Below are 17047 nucleotides of genomic sequence, written 5' to 3'. Positions count from 1 at the left end.
TAGTGATGATTTTTATTTTTCAGGGGTTCAGCTATTGCTAAAATTACAGGCAAAAATGTGAGTGAGCGCACAAATCTATTTGAACGTACTATAAACATGTACATGTATGAAGAACTATATGAGGGCCAGAAACTCTCTGAAATTTTCAATACTACACATATAAATGTTAAATACCTTCCTGGAATCACAATACCTGAGAATGTGGTAAGAAAAATTCGCTATTTGCTATCTTAAAGTATTTTCTATTTGTTTTTCATGCAGAAAGTATCTGTGAGTGATTTATTCTTTAAACTTATTTTTCTACATCAGCCAGTGTACATTCTTTTACATTCACTTAGTGACTTTTATCCATCATTACTTCAGAAAAGTATGGTAAAGACCACTTTGCTGATGAGTTCATAATGAAGCTGAAACATACTTGGAGTTGTCTACCGTACTTACTTAAATATATAAAATGATTGTAATCTATGGCTAATATTTTTTCTTATCATCTCATCACATAATTATTTCTAATGAACTTTTTAATTCTCTGAGCATCAAATATGTTAATACTAACTGAACAACTATTTTTTTCATGTTAGTGGAGTCTTTATAAATTTTTTTACAAAACAACTTTAATTTTCTATGCTAAGCAATATACAAAGGAAAGACCCAGAATCTGTGGAAATTGGTTGTGGTCTGCTTTGACAAATATTAATTTATAAAGGTTTGTTGTAAAAAAATAAATATTAATTTATAAAGGTTTGTTGTAAAAAAATAAATATTAATTTATAAAGGTTTGTTGTAAAAAAATAAATATTAATTTATAAAGGTTTGTTGTAAAAAAATAACTTACAGTGAAGGGGGCCGGTGCGCATTGATGCCGTCGAGAGGTAGGCCCTGAAATGGCGCGCATTCTCTCCTGATGACCCCATACACTTGCTGGCTTCCGGTATGCAGAGTTATTGACTGGTAGCACTTGCATGTGCGAGTTGTTTGCAAGACATGCAAAGCATGAAAAATCATCCAACATTTTGGACACTTATCCATCTTTGGGGAGAAAGAATATACAAGCTAATGGTCTCAAAAATACCTTAGGCAGCAAAAAATAAAATGTCTTGCAAAGTCAGAAGACAGGATGAGATGAGAATGTTTTTGCTGTGACTGGCTTCCATACAGTTTCCATCTTGAAAATTTCACTTGCAAGGCATTCTTCAACCTGCAAGAGGATTGAACCTAAGCACTATGTGGTGGTGAAACGAACTTCTTAACCTCACAGCTATGCTTGCAAGTAGAGCATTACAGCTATCATTTCTTAATAATGTATTTCTCAGAGATATTTTTGTATTAATTTCTTGTTCATTTTACTTTATTTAAACAGACTGACTACAGAATGGCTAATACTTTTTCAATCACAAGAATACATAGAGCTGGTGGTTATGTGTAGTTTTTGTTGCATTAAAAAGACAAGAGAGGATTCTCTTCCAATAGAGAACACTGATCTATCTCAAGTGATTTTTCCTGACAGGGGAATTGAACCTAACACCAGAAACAAATAGAATATTCAGTAATTTCTGGTTCTTTCACTGTCTGCAGCAGTGAATTATATCAGTGGTGTTACTTACATGGAGCTAAGTGGACTCAGCTTTTGTGAGTTAAATTTCTTGACTACAGACATAAAACTACTCAGATGACAGGATGTAATATACTTACCTGTCAGCTGGCTTTCTGATACCTTACTCATTTGGCTATCTCTGCTGCAACCGTTTGCTTATAGTTTCTTTCTTACAGTTTCTGTAAACCATGTTTTTTTTTTCATTCTTTCTCTATGACTGTTGGGCTCTGTCTGTTGATTATATTATTGAATTAGAACAGTCACAAACAGTGAAAAAAGACATGCACCCAACACCAGAGCTGAAGACACCTCTGAAAGGGGGTGGCCCCGCCACGTCAAAACGGTAGAGGAGTAGGGGCCGAAACCGGACGTGGTTCCTCCTGATGATGTCTTGAGCTAACTGGATCCTATAAAGGAGCCGTTGTGGTTGCAGACCACGAAACATGGTTGAAATTCCTCCACCTATGTACTTTGGGGAGAAAGCACAGTCAATCTTGGCATAAAGGGATGTATACAGGGTGGAACAAAATACCAACAGCTATTTTTGTCCAATCTACTTATTCTTCCATTTTGTACACAACCACTCTTTCTCTTTCTCTCTCACTTTCTCTCTCACGCACACACATACACAGAGTTTTAGATTGTCCCTGCTTAATGTAAAAGGCATGGAAGGAGTTTGCATCAAGAAAGACACCCAGTCACAAAACACTGCCTCAAAAAATACCATTCAGCCCATGATACTATGTAAATGCAATACACATGCACGCACACACACATGCACACACACACACACACACACACGTGCGCGCACGCACACACACACACACACACACACACACACAACAATAATAAATAAGATGGGTTTCTGCACAGTTTTAATCTGAATATTTCTCATGAGGCTTTGGTTGATCAAAGCTATAGTAGAAAGCACTTGTCTAAGGTGCTGCACAGAAGAATTGAACTCTATACCATGTGGTTGTGAAGCAAACTGAAGTCCACAACATATCTGTGCTCCTATGTATAATAATCACCTGCAAGAGATGTCTGTTATATTTCAAAACTCTGATTGAAAATATAAAACTATGGAAATCTGAAGGTGTAATGTTCCTTTATGTTTTCCTCAATATTTGACATTATTTTATATCCTGTATTTCTGAGTTCCAAAAAATTATTATAATCACTGTTTGAATCAAATTTTTTTTTGTCTACTATATTTTATTGGTCACCTTAACAGCCTCAGTTTATTGTGTTAAAAATTCATGTTGTTCTTTATCGTCTACTGGTCTTATTGTTTTCTAGGTTGCTGTCCCTGATGTTCTCAAAGCCACTGAAAATGCCGATATTTTAATATTTGTTTTACCACACCAATTTGTTCAAGGAATATGCAGTACCATTAAAGGATCTATAAAACCTGGAGCAATAGCTGTATCTTTAATCAAAGTAAATAATCAAAATTTATTAATTTTGTTTGCTTTTTTCCTTTTTTTTTTTTTCTAGAATATTAATCTTCATTTGTTATGAAATGTTTCAACACATTCAATAAGATTCCAAGGAAGAAAGTTTCATCAATTATTTACGTTTTTTCATGTAACTTTTTTAATGTTGACATTTACCTGTTTGAAATGATTAAGAATTGAATACTGAATGTCAAGGTACATGCATGTATGCATGTATGTATGCATGTTGATGAGGACTTGACACATTAAAGGCCTGTGATATGCAGGACACTGACTTGGAGAATAATGCCTGTCATTGCCACAGATGGAGGAAGCAGGTTAAGGAGGGGATCGACACTTTTGAGAGAGCACGTATCCAGCATGAAGAATTTAAGCGAGCTGCGCGAAAGTGTATGGCTTGTATAGTGAATGGGGAAAGCTTAATCTGCAATGTTTGCAGTCATGTATGCTTATCAAGAGCAGGGCTCATTAGCCACCAACGGAGCCATAAATGCAAAATGTAAGTTAGTACTAGAACGCAGAATGTTCCTGAAGATCAGCAATGGTCTTCCTCGGTCACGAGTGGACGGTCATCATGTATGTATGTATGTATGAATGCATGCATATTAATATTAATAGACCAAACTTACACAGAGAACAAGTGTCAGAGAAAACTGAAGGGGAAGAAGTAAAGTGTTATAAGATCTGTTGGTTGGGGGGCGGGCTCAGGGATCCATCATAATGTTGGTAGATGTAAGTTCACCATAATATGAAGCCAATAATGGAAGCAGATTAACTTTGGATAAATTGAGCCTCCATCATCAGGGTAGAAAAATGTCTTGTATTTCAGATCACTCTCTGAGTGGTTGGCGTTAGGAAGGGCATCCAGCTGTAGAAACTCTGCCAAATTAGATTGGAGCCTGGTGTTGCCATCCGGTTTCACCAGTCCTCAGTCAAATCGTCCAACCCATGCTAGCATGGAAAGCGGACGTTAAACGATGATGATGATGCAGAGAAGTTTAAAGGTGGCATGTGTTCTTCTTCTAAGTTTCCTTCTGCCAATGAGCTAACCTCATGGACATTGGTGCTGCTTTTTGCTTCCTCCGTTTTTCCCTTCTTTGAACTTTCCTTGTTTCCGACGAAGGGCTCCGCCCAAAACGTCATACTCTCTCTCTTTCCTTTCCCGAGCATCTAGTAACACTATCCGTATCACATCCTCACGTTGTTGTTTTTTTGTTATTGTTTTTTGTCTTTTTTTTGAACTTATATATATATATACATAGGCGTAGGAGTGGGTGTGTGGTAAGTAGCTTGCTTACCAACCACATGGTCCCGGGTTCAGTCTCACTGCGTGGCATCTTGGGCAAGTGTCTTCTACTATAGCCTCGGGCCGACCAAAGCCTTGTGAGTGGATTTGGTAGACGGAAACTGAAAGAAGCCCATCGTATATATATGTATATATATATATATATATATGTATGTGTGTATGTGTTTGTGTGTCTGTGTTTGTCCACCCAACATCGCTTGATAACCGATGCTGGTGTGTTTATGTCCTCGTAACTTAGCGGTTCGGCAAAAGAGACCGATAGAATAAGTACTAGGGTTCTAAAGAATAAGTCCTGGGGTCGATTTGCTCGACTAAAGGCGGTGCTCCAGCATGGCCGCAGTCAAATGACTGAAACAAGTAAAAGAAAAGAGTAAAAGTAAAAGAAATATATATATATATATATATATATATATATATATATATATATAGCTACACACACACACATGCATACATATATAAAATATACATATATATTATATATATAAGTTAGACAAACATATTTTATATATTAAATATTTTTGTTTATATCTGTGCATGTTTGTATGTGTCTATATAAAATGTGTCTACATATCTTTTACTAGGGTTTTGATATGTTTGAAGGAAGCATTAGACTTTTGTCTGATGTAATAGCAAGCAACCTTGGAATAGAATGTGCTGTGCTAATGGGTGCCAACCTTGCACATGAAGTGGCAAATGAATTATTTTGTGAATCAACGATTGGTAAATATCTACTTTTGAATAATCCCAATCTTACTTTACACCTGAATTTAAAACATCTTAGGAAAACGTATTGCTGGGTAGTTGGTGTTGGGAAGGGCATCCAGCTTAAAAATCCTGCCAAAACGGTCACAGAAGTCCGATGTAGGCTTCTGCCTGGCTGAATCCTGTCAAACTATCTCACTCAAGCCAACATTTAAGGTGGACATTAAACGAAGAAGATGATGATGATGACGATGATAATGATGATGATGATGATGATGATGGTGGTGGTGGTGGTGGTGGTGGTGGTGGTAGTGGTGATGATGATGATGATGATGATGATGATGATGATGATGATGATGGTGGTGGTGGTGGTGGTGGTGGTGGTGGTGGTGGTAATTATAATAATCATATTTTTTAACAATAATAATATTTAAATAATAATAATAATTGGTTTGTTATTTATTGACTTGAAAAGATGAAAGGCAAAGTTGATCTTAGTTGTATTTGATACCAGAAGGTATTGAGTTTGTAAAAATCAGGAGTGTATATTGCAGGTGTGCTAGATGTGTGCTGCACATCCATTGAAAATGGCAAATTCATTAATAAATATTAACTTCATTTGTTAATAACCACAAATCTTAAAAGAAAACTTTTGTTATACCCCTGCCTGAAATTTGGTGTTATTGGGTGTGGCAGTACACCCAATGCAATGCTGTCACTCCATCTTTCTCTGCAACTATTTATAATAGTAACATATTTGGTTGTAGGTTTCGGATGTTTCAGTCACCGATTTTCTACGTATTTCTTCTGATGGCAAACATAGCAAAAGATTGTCGGTAATTCTGTGCTATGCAGATATTTCACGGGACTTTGTTTGTAGAGCAATGTTTTTATTTTTTTATTTTCTCTCTCTCTCTCTCTCTCTCTCTCTCTCTCACACACACACACACACACACACACACACACACACAAACATACACAAGCACACACACAAACACACAGACATAAACACACACACAGACACACATACACAAACACATACACAAGCATGCACACACTCACGCATGGACACACAGTCTCTATAAACTGTAAAAAAGGGAAACTCCACCAACTCTTTTAACCCAATTAACTTTACTTTTGAGTTACAGAAAAGTTACAATAAAATGTGTTTCTTAGCAGAATTATAATAATCCTATTTATTATAGGCACAAGGCCTGAAATTTTGCAGGGAGGGGGAACTTGATTACATCAACCCCAGTACTCAAATGATACTTGCTTTTTCTTAACCTTGAAAGAATGAAAAGCAAAGTCAACCTCAGTGGAATTTGAACCCAACCAGGCTAAATGCCACAAAGCATTTTGTCTGGTTTGCTAACGGTTCTGCCAACTCACCACTTTAATAATAATAATAATGATAATAATAATAATAATAATGATGACGACGACGACGACGACGACATTTTACCCCAGTGGCACTTTGATGGCATGCACTGCTCTCTTACTCAATAATAACAATAATAATGATAATAGTAATAATGCATAACAAAAACAGCAGGACTTACAAATATATATAAGATACAGAAAATTGCACTACTGGGCACTGCACACATCCTACGCAAAACACTCTCTCACTAAATAATATGCAAAACAGTAACCATAAGAGCATCACAGCAAACCACAGCACATACCCAAGGCACACAGAGCTGCGCTCGGTAGTGAAGTGAAAGCACGTTATAAAAATAAAACTACTGAACAATAATAATAATAATAATAATAATAATAATAATAATAATAATAATAATAATTTCTTTTGACAGTAGGGCAAAGAATGAGAGGACAATACATAATAATACCAACAACAATATCTAGGACTACATCATCCTATGTCCTTCCATTTTTAGGATGAGTTGAGGATGTTTGACTGCTACTAATTGTAACAGATTGATCAACTGTATAGAGAGTCCATGATTAACTTGTGTAGAGAGCAGTATTGAAGAGAAGTGAAGCAAACTTGAGACCAGTGCAGTAATAGTAGAGGTTGACAGAGCTCACAACATAAAAAAGAGGTTATAGTTTAAAAGACCTTTTTACAAATGTGAACAATTCTCATTTTTATGCCTGAGAAAGTATTTATCCATTGGTTACTTAATATCATATTTTACTGACTGACATTTGAATAAAAAAAAAGCTTTCCTGGTTTAAAATACAAGATACACATTTGGTATACACTGTTAGTATAAGAAGGCAGTTTTTAACTTAAATAAATTTGATTATTCAGCATCATCCTGATGCAGTTGTAAGAATAAGCAATAAGCAAATTACTTAATATGGAGCTGTTCATAAGAAGTGACACAGTGTTATAGTCCCTTTTTTTTTTCTTTATAATAAGTAATATCTTGTTATTGTTAAAATTTACCAGGTTATCACATCCATTGTCGCTGATACAGGAAAAGGGTATGACAATATGATATCTAAAACAAAGTATTATAGCTTACTAAAATTTATTTATCTAATTTTATCCTTAAGTTTTTAATACTCATTTCTGCGCCTTGTTCCCATTTTCTTTTCCTCTATTCCTGCTTAGTTCTAACTTATGTTTTGTAACTGTGTCCCTTGTAAATTATATTTATTCATTTGTATTTTTGTTCCCCTAAATGGATAATACTACCATTTTAAATAAGTAATATTTCACTGCTAAACTTTCCTGCTTTCATTCCATTCAATCCAAGAATCAAAGGTCAAACACAAAGAGAAACAATGTTTGTATGTTTGTAGTTATTTTAATGTCTTCCAGCTTGTAAAAACTGTCTTATTTTAGCTTCAATTAACTGAAAGGTCATAAAAACCCACTGCCTAAAAGGTGTGAGTGTGCATGTGTAATATCTCAGTTTCCAGGGCTAAGTACAGCTAACAAAAAAGTTAGCTTTGCTAACTGCTAATCCACTGACTAAGAAAGTTAACTTTGCAAATGCTAAACCACTAAACAAGGAAAAACATTAGTGGAAGCTAACACTAAATGGTAACTGCTAATTTTTATCATATGAATTTAGTTTCGGTTTGGTTTGGGAGCTCTAAAACCCCTAAAAACAGGCCTAGAGAGCTGAAATTTTCATGTTGTAGCTTAGACATAGAGCTCTCCAAAAGGGTATAACATGCCAAGATCAGATGATGATCAAGGTGTATGCAAACAATTAAACGAACAAATGAAATTAAACATTAGTGTTTTTATTTACTGTACAAAAGGTATTAGATGAATCAAAAAGGTATAGTATAGCATAGGTATCATGCCAAGGTCGGCTGATGACTAAGGTGTACCATTCTGGCTGGGCCTTCCCCATTGCCTCAATGTGATGCTGGTTGCCCTTCATAGACATCAGAATCTCAAAGTTACCATCTGACAAGGTGACTCTCTTGGCCCTCAAAATATCTTTGCCTATACAGAATAGGTACTCAACTGCAGCACTGGATGGTATAGTGGTGTTATACTTGGTGTATAGGTTGATCAAGACCTGCTCACCCAAAAAGGATACTTCAGTGAGGACCTCATTTGAGATGGCCTCCAGCCAGATCTTCATCAAGTTCTGCACCTGTAGCTCCTGCTCTCCTGGAATCGAGTGATGTTGCTGAAGAAATCATCTTCCTCATCCTCATTGCTGGTGGTGCTGCTGCCCTCCTCATTGGTCTCCATTAGGGCTGCCTCTATGACGTGGTGTCCATGGTGTTCATTACTCTGCTAACCTGGTTGTTATTATAGTACTCCAGTCGGAACAGGTGAAACTTGGGGTGGAAGGCAGCGGCCAGCTGGTGCTCCACTCATCAGTAATGCCCACTTCACCACAGCCAGTAGAGGCCAACTCACCCTGTCAGTATCATGGAGAATGCCATTGGAATCAGTGACTGATCACACAAAATGGCAGTGTGAAAATTATAAAATAATTAAGGTGGCTAGCAACAATTTAAAACCAACAAGGAAATAATTCACTGTCACTATATATAAACTGACGCAGAGTATGATCAAAGCCTACTAAAAAAAGGTGACCAAGGTGGGAGACTCCACCACATGCAGCGGTAGCATGTTGTCAACAAACAGGTCTACAATCCTTCTGTCCCCCATAGACTGATGGACGCCAGTGCCAGCAGTTTGGTCAAACGCCTCGCCAATGCTGGGCTGGCGTGCTTTCTTTACGCATGGTTGCGACGACTGGTTACTAGCACTGCTACCAGAAGATTGCCTATGTTTCCCACGGGAAGAGCCGGCCTTGATCCTTTCCTCAAACTGGATGGCATAGGCTGGGTGTTTCCTCTTGGCATGTGACTTCAAGTTGTAGAGGCTCGTCACTTGTCCCTTGATGGTGATCTCCTTGGGCTGGCACATGACGCATCGGAAGTACAGGATTTTGGCGTTCCTCTTATCCCTTGACGTAAGGACAAAGTAGTCCTCCATATGGGGACATGGGTTCTGAGACTTCTGGCTCTCAACCTGAGCGACTTGTGCCTCACCCACAGCCACTGCAGGCTCCCCAACAGGCCCTTCATCCTCAGGCTGAACTAATATCTATGTATGTAGAAAGAGAGAGAGAGAGAGAGAGAGAGAGAGAGTAATGATGTATATTTCATTCTAATATCTTTATATCGAGCTTTCTATATTGATCTATACATTTTTATACCTACTTTCTTATTCATTTCTATTAATTCTGATCTTTATTCTTTGTTGAATACACCAAAATAAGAGCTATGCACCCAATGCACTAAATCTAGAACCCTGTTTCAGTTTCTGGCTAAGCCCATCTCACTTTACTAACATCACTAATATTTTAAGAAAATCATGAATGTAACAATAATTTCATCTCCTACCTTTTAAATTTGAGGCTTTGTGCTGGTGTAAGAAATCTTATTTGTAAAATTGGGTTGTGAACTCATAATTGAGGCACTATTTTATGTAAGCTTTTCTTTGTCTAGTAACCGTTTCAAATGGACGAAAGCAAAAGATATTGATTTTTTCCCTTGTCCCATTTTGAATGGTGTGAAAGGTAGTACATTTTCACTCTTATGATTTTGGGTTTAGCTGGTACATTTGGCAGGTTATTGTCATTTGTGAACTTGGAGCTACAAGCCTCTAATCATATATTTCTGCCTACAGAATAATTAAGCACAATTACTCAATTAACTTACTTAAGCATTTCCTTAAAACTCTAAGCTTGTCTTCAAAGAAATAAAAAGCCTGGTGTGGTGGTGGTGGTGGTGGGGGACGAAAGAAAAGAAAAGAAAACAAATAAAAAACCATTCTCAAATAGATTTAAGTGAATCCAAGAAGTAAAAAAAAAAACAATTTAAAAATTTGTTGATATTTTCCAGGTTGCAAAAAAAAAGAAGTAGGGCTTTTAATGAAAAATTTGTTTGATACAACTTATTTCCGATGCTCAGTTGTTGAAGATGCTGCAACAGTTGAAGCTTGTGGGGCATTAAAGGTAAACTGACAATTGCTTCAATGCATTTTAATTAGTTGACTTACCTGATTTGATTAATATTGACAGATTAAACGGCATTCCAGTTCATCAGTCGTTACAATATTCAACATTTAGTTCCACATTTAATTCTTCTTCTAATTTATAATATAATTGCATTTCTAGAAATAAGAAAGCATTTTTGTTTATATAGGGATGTTTGTATATATGTTTTTATGGAATTATTGAATATATAGATGAGAATATGTTCATAATAGGTCAGGCTTGGTTATATATTTGTCAACAATTTTAAGATTTTGGTTTCTGTGTGCGTGTGTGTCTGCATGCATTTATATATTCTAATGTCATATACATTCTAATATCATGTATGCTGTTGCTTTCACTGTAGAATGTAGTCGCTGTCGGTGCAGGCATTGGTGATGGCCATAAAATGGGGGATAATACCAAAGCCGCAATTGTCAGACTTGGCATGTTGGAAATTATAGAATTCATCGATTTCTTTTTTAAAGGTAAGAATTATTTTGTTTTTATTATAGTTAATGGTATTTCTGGAAAAGAAAATGAATAATATTGATTTCAGATTTTGGGACAAGTCCAGCAATTTTCGAGAAATGGGTACGTTGATTACAGAGACTCCAATACTCGGATGGTATTTATTATATCAACCCCAAAAGGATGAAAGGTAAAGTCAACTTCAATGGAATTTGAACTCAGACTGTAAAGACAAATGAAACACTACTAAGCATTTTGCTTGGGATTCTAATGTAGTATTCAAATTGCCCAATAAATATAGACTCTATTGTTGATGTTGTATCATTTACAAATCTTCTGTAATAATGATTATTAAATTAATCCTTGTTTTTTTTTTCTATGTGATCTGCTATATATTCTGTCAAAAAATGAAAATAAGTACATTTATTTGTAGATTTGATATCTTAATATTTGAATTGTTCCTTGACATGAAATTAATATACAAATCTGCCATTCTGTAGGTTTAGTGCTACAAGTGCTTTTGTGTCTTCTGTCTTTAAATATCCATCAATCAATTGTTGTTATACAAATTACCTAATTCAAGAATTCGTTCAGTACCACTATAGTTGTCAGTCTACATTTATAAAGTGTGGTGACACATAAAAGGTACCCATACTGATGCCATGTGAAAGGCGTCCAGCACATTCTGTAGAGTGGTCGGTGTTAGGAAGGGCATCCGGCCATAAAAACTAAACCAAAAACAGACTATGGAACCTGGTGCAACTCTTCAGCTTACCAGTACAAACTGTCTAACCCATGCCAGAATGGAAAATGGACACTAAATGGTGATGATGAATGCTGAAAATTCACTGCAGTTATTTGTCTAAATCTTCTAAAAGGCAACTTTTATTTATTTGGTGTCGACCAAATAAAAGTGTCTTTAACATACTCTATTCAGAATCAGACCCTATTTGATATATTGAGCTCATGAGTTAACACACCAAACAATTTGGATCTCAAGACTATTATTTTCTAATGGTTTCTCACGTAGCCACAAGATTACATATTTGGTGGAAATTATATAATTGATTCAATCAATCTTTGCATTTGACTGCTACTTTATTTTGTTTGACGCCTAAAAAGGGGAAAAAGCAGAGTTGACCTTTGCCAAATTTGAGCACCTAACTTAAAGGGACGTAACCAAATATTTATTTTGTCCAGTGCTCTACTCATCTTTTCTGTCCGTTCTCCTACCATTGTTCAGTAACAACAGTAAACAGCAGTTCTTTATTTCAAATGGTTTTAATCCAGATGTGCAGTTATAGTTTTAACCCTTTTGTTACCCTATTTCTGTTGAGATGCTCTGTGTTTCTTTCAATTAATTTTAAATATAACAAAGAATTTAGTAAAATAACTTAGTTACCATTCACCTAATGTTAGGTACATAAATTGTGACTAAGGTTTGGTGGAAGATTTTAATTCAAAGCTTATGAAAACAAGACATTTGTACCACAGAGCCAGAACTGGTTCCAGCTGGGTTGGTAACGAAAGAGTTGACATGTATTTGTATTTTCTGAAAAGTTTAAGTGTTACTCTCATTTTTTTTTTACTCTCTGTAATGCTACCTTACAAGCCGTTAGCTCACATTCTCTTCTCCAATGTTAAATTTTAAAATAGACTCTTATAGGATCTATTCCCATGTAAATATTGTTATAAACCAGTATTGATTTAAAATTTGACGTATCTCAATTTCTCTTTTAAATATCCTTATTGTTTGATGATTTCCATAATAAAGATTGGATAATAGTTTAAGAACATAGTCTTACTAAAACAACTATAATTTACAAAGACTTAAATTATTATTGCTAATTAACATTATTTGATTTTGGCAATGACTTAAACAATTATTGAAATAAATTGTTTCTCTTCTTAGAGTCAAATTTGAGAACATATTTTGAAAGTTGTGGCCTCGCTGATCTAGTAACTACCTGTCATGGTGGACGAAATAGGAAATTAGGAGAAGCTCTTGTGTACTCTAATAAGGTATACTATTTCATCTATAATTATCTTTATTGAATGTTTCTTGTAATATTTACACTGTTTTTATATTGATTAATTGATTAGTAAAGAACAAACTAATTATTTGTATTTCTCATAGATTATATCAACTTTTACATTAAGTATATTTAGCCCTTTATCATTTAAACTGGCCAAAATATTCTGTTTTATGTTCAAACCAGCCAGATCTGGTCTCCCATACTTACCCTGCAATGTCTAAAAAAAAAAAAGGAGCAGTTGCATTTTTTTTTTATATCTCACACCTATGAGATGATGCATGAGTGATTCAAAACAATGGAATAAATAAGCATTAAATTGGATAGAATAAATTGAATGCTAAAGGATTAATAATTCTTTTAGATATTTGAATATTTATTCAAAGTTGAATCCTAAACATATAACCAGACACTTCATTTGCATGAAATACATTTAAATTTGAAGATCCCCATACTTTATTTACCTAATGAAACCTTGAAATATTGAATATTTAAACATATATGTTAGTTATATTTACTAAGGCATCATTACAATGGTAACGTCATAGCCATAAGGATAAAAGTTTATTTTTTTACAGAATATTATCATTATAAGTTGTTTCTATTGCATTCATTGACCAATGCCTTTGAAAACTTGTGATTACTTGATGTACCTTCCTTGTAAGTTCTGTTGTCTGGGTTTAAAGGTACATTAGTGACTATAAAGTATGCAAGTCTCTTTTCTAAGTTTTAGAAATCAATCTATCCTCAAATACAAGTTTGTTTATATTCCAAGAAGGTCTGTGTAGCATCTGAAAGTTTATTTTAGACAAGCAAAATAAAAAGAAACAAAACGAAATGAAAACTTTTGTTTATAAGATGCTCTGCTGTGAACAATATTTTCAGTTAATCAATCCTATGTTATTTGGAAATATCTGTGAGTGGTTGCCTACTGCTAAACAGTAAGGCTATTCATAAAAGAAACAGGATGTCTCAATGTTGACACCTACCTTAAGAGACTGATTTCAATATTTCTTGAGACACACAAAAAAAAAAGCAAAGTCTGACTAGGAATAACAATCCTTTGATTCGAGAGGACAGATTTGTTGGTGATCTTCTTCATAATTGTTTCCAAGATCATACTGTTATTGTTCTCACATGGTTTCTGTTCTGGAGTTTTGTTACCATCAACATTGAAATTGACAGTCATGTCATTGTGTGATTGGGTACATATGAGGGGTGCTGGAAAGTTCCTGGCTTTGGATAACAGAAAATACAAGTGTGGATCAGTTGATTATGATTTCATTCAACATCTTCCCCCTCTCAGATTCATGCACTTATTTCAGTGGTCCTTCAGTTTTCCTAAGCCCTGTAAAAGAACTCGGAAGGTTGGGCATCCAACCAGGTCTTTCACAACACCCTTAAAACCAGGAATTTTTCAGCACTCGCTTGAGGAAGGAAAGTGTTTTAAAAGGTAAATAGACAAAACACACTCACTTCTCACTGATGAGGAACAAAAGGAATTCTGATCTGGAAGGGAGAGAGCGTAGGGGATTTTATCTTCAGTAGTAGTACTTTTCTGTGTACTTATTTTATTGATCTATGGGAAATTCCTCAGTCTCTCTTTGCATCCAAACGTAGAACATGAAGGGACATAACTAAGTACCGTAAGAAACTTAGTCTGCTATTGATTTGCTTTGTGTGATGATCTTTTACGTGGTTACATTTTAATGTTTCCACTACAAATCACACATTCAGGTGCAAATGAGGGATTCCTGGCCATATTTCTTTCTTGCTTATTACATCAGGGTAACTTAGAATCCTATTTGTTTCATCTCACCATGGTACTTTGCCACCAGTTTTTGTGGGTAGCATCTGGAGTTTGACCCATGTTTCACACACACACACACACACATGTGGTTGTTTGGCTGGAAACTGCTGCTGCTTATAGAGTGAGAGACCAATTCAGCCAATCTCCACACTAGAAAAGAGCATTGGTTTTCTTGTTTTTTTTTTTTAAATTGTTTTTGAAGTTTTATAATTTTAATTTTATAACACATAATTTTAATTAACTGTGAACCAGGCCACGGCTTAAATACACAAACTTATGCAGACAACTTACTTTCTTTTTTTTCTTGGTCTAGAGCAGGGGTTCTCAAACATTTTTCACGCATAGACCCCTTTTGATTACTATTTTATTCTAGGGGATCCCTAAAGCTATTTGATGTTTAAACACTAGTTTGCAATACAATAACCAACACATACAACTAAAGCAAAATCTTTTCAGGGGCCCTTAAAATACTATTGTGGATCCCCAGTTTACTATTTTGTTGTGTGAACCCCCAAAAATCTTTTATGGGCCTTCAGGAGCCATATGGACCCTGGCTGAGAACCATTAGTCTAAACTAATGGAGAAAAGCAGTAATTTTGGTTTTTTGGGCTCCACTAGGCTGGAGAACCAGATAAGGTTATAGGATGTAGATGTTTGGAAGCAAAAGAAGAGAGGTTGCTAAAGAAAGGCAATGGACAAGGAAATGATTGAATTTTGAGGTACAACTGACTATATAGAGTAGGGAATAAAGAAGACTACATTGATACAAGTTATAGTTGAGCAAATTGTGAAAGTTCACAATGCAGAGGAGCAATTTGATATGATGACTCTAAAGAAGCCTTTACTAGTCTTGGAATACCTATTTATAAATGTGGCCAAATTAAAGAACAAATCAAATTTCAGTTAAGATTAAAGAGCACATTCATTTACACTACATTTTATTCTAATTTCTTCATTATAAGAAGGGTCCTGGAATGATCTAGAATGACCATTATATTTCCAGTATAATTATGACATAATACATTCACAAGTATCATACACAACTCACATAACCACATTTGTAACAACTGTGTTTTACAACATGTAAAGTGTAAACTTTCTGATTTTATTTTAAAGACCCTTATTGAACTGGAGGAAGAGATTTTAAAAGGTCAGAGTTTTCAAGGACCTTTAGTAGCCAAAGCAGTTTTTGAAATTTTGAAATCCAAAAAGATGGTAGAAAAGTAAGTCACATCTAATTGAACATCAAAGAAATAATTCTTTATCTTTTATCTTTTAATTGTTTCTCTTGCTTGACTGTGCCCATGCTGGAGCATCACTGTGAAGGGTTTAGTCTAACAAATCAACCCCAGTACTTATTTTCCATGTCTGGTACTTATTCCATCGATCTCTTTTGCCAAACCACTAAGCAATAGGGTTGGGTAGGAAGCATACACAAACTCAAACACTCACATACACGCACACACACACACATGCACGCACATACACATGATGGCTTCCACACAGTTTCCGTCTACCAAATCCACTCACAAGGCATTGATTGACTCAGGGCTATAGTAGAAGACGCTTGCCCAAGGTGATGTACAGTGGGACTGAAGCTGAAACTATGCCGTTGCAAAGCAAGCTTCTAAGCCACAAAATTATTCTTTTATCTCAAATAAACATGTTTTATTTATGGATTTAAGATTGATTAAAGCATTAACAAATCTTTTCCTGAATGATTCACAGAAGTTATATTTCTTTCAGGTTCCCAATATTTGTGGCTGTCCATTTGATTTGTCAACGCAAAATGAAAACCTCTGAATTTATTAACTCTCTGATGAACCATCCAGAACACAAAACTCATTGAGATTTTATTTATATATTTCAGTTTAGCTTATTTGTTTTTTTCTAAATTGATAGGTTAATGCTTTTATTTTTGCTGCTTTCAATGTTTTTAAAATTATTTTGAATTATTGCTTGCTTTTTTCTTTTTTTTCTTGAGTTTACTCAGAATTGGTTTAAGATACATTTTACTTTCAAGGAAAAATTGAATTTATACTAAATTCACCAGTATTATTAACTTTAATTTATTCAAGAAAGAAACAGCTATTTATTTTTAAACATAGATTCTTTTTCTCTTTTTATGTAGATCTTCACAATATCATGGCTATATTTATTGCATCAGCTCTTACTACAAGCATAATAT

The 17047-nt window shown here is 35.0% G+C and overlaps 1 protein-coding gene across 1 annotated transcript in view; it reads left to right on the top strand.

Annotated features, from left to right (window-relative positions):
• Positions 1-16816, top strand: part of LOC106880481 (glycerol-3-phosphate dehydrogenase [NAD(+)], cytoplasmic) — a 28870-nt gene extending 12054 nt beyond the window's left edge. The window contains exons 2-9 of the mRNA XM_089364665.1: positions 24-204; positions 2894-3034; positions 4939-5077; positions 10415-10527; positions 10913-11033; positions 12929-13038; positions 15976-16082; positions 16606-16816. Of these exons, the coding sequence (XP_089220791.1) occupies positions 24-204; positions 2894-3034; positions 4939-5077; positions 10415-10527; positions 10913-11033; positions 12929-13038; positions 15976-16082; positions 16606-16708 (1015 nt within the window). The 3' untranslated portion in view covers positions 16709-16816. The remainder of the gene's footprint in view (positions 1-23; positions 205-2893; positions 3035-4938; positions 5078-10414; positions 10528-10912; positions 11034-12928; positions 13039-15975; positions 16083-16605) is intronic.
• Positions 16817-17047: the final 231 nt, after the last annotated feature.

The sequence above is a fragment of the Octopus bimaculoides genome, chromosome 16 (assembly GCF_046866305.1).
Source record: "Octopus bimaculoides isolate indiv1 chromosome 16, ASM4686630v1, whole genome shotgun sequence".
In the NCBI taxonomy this organism is placed as follows: domain Eukaryota; kingdom Metazoa; phylum Mollusca; class Cephalopoda; order Octopoda; family Octopodidae; genus Octopus; species Octopus bimaculoides.
Note: the sequence above shows the minus strand (reverse complement) of the source record. Positions and strands in the feature narration are given on the sequence as shown.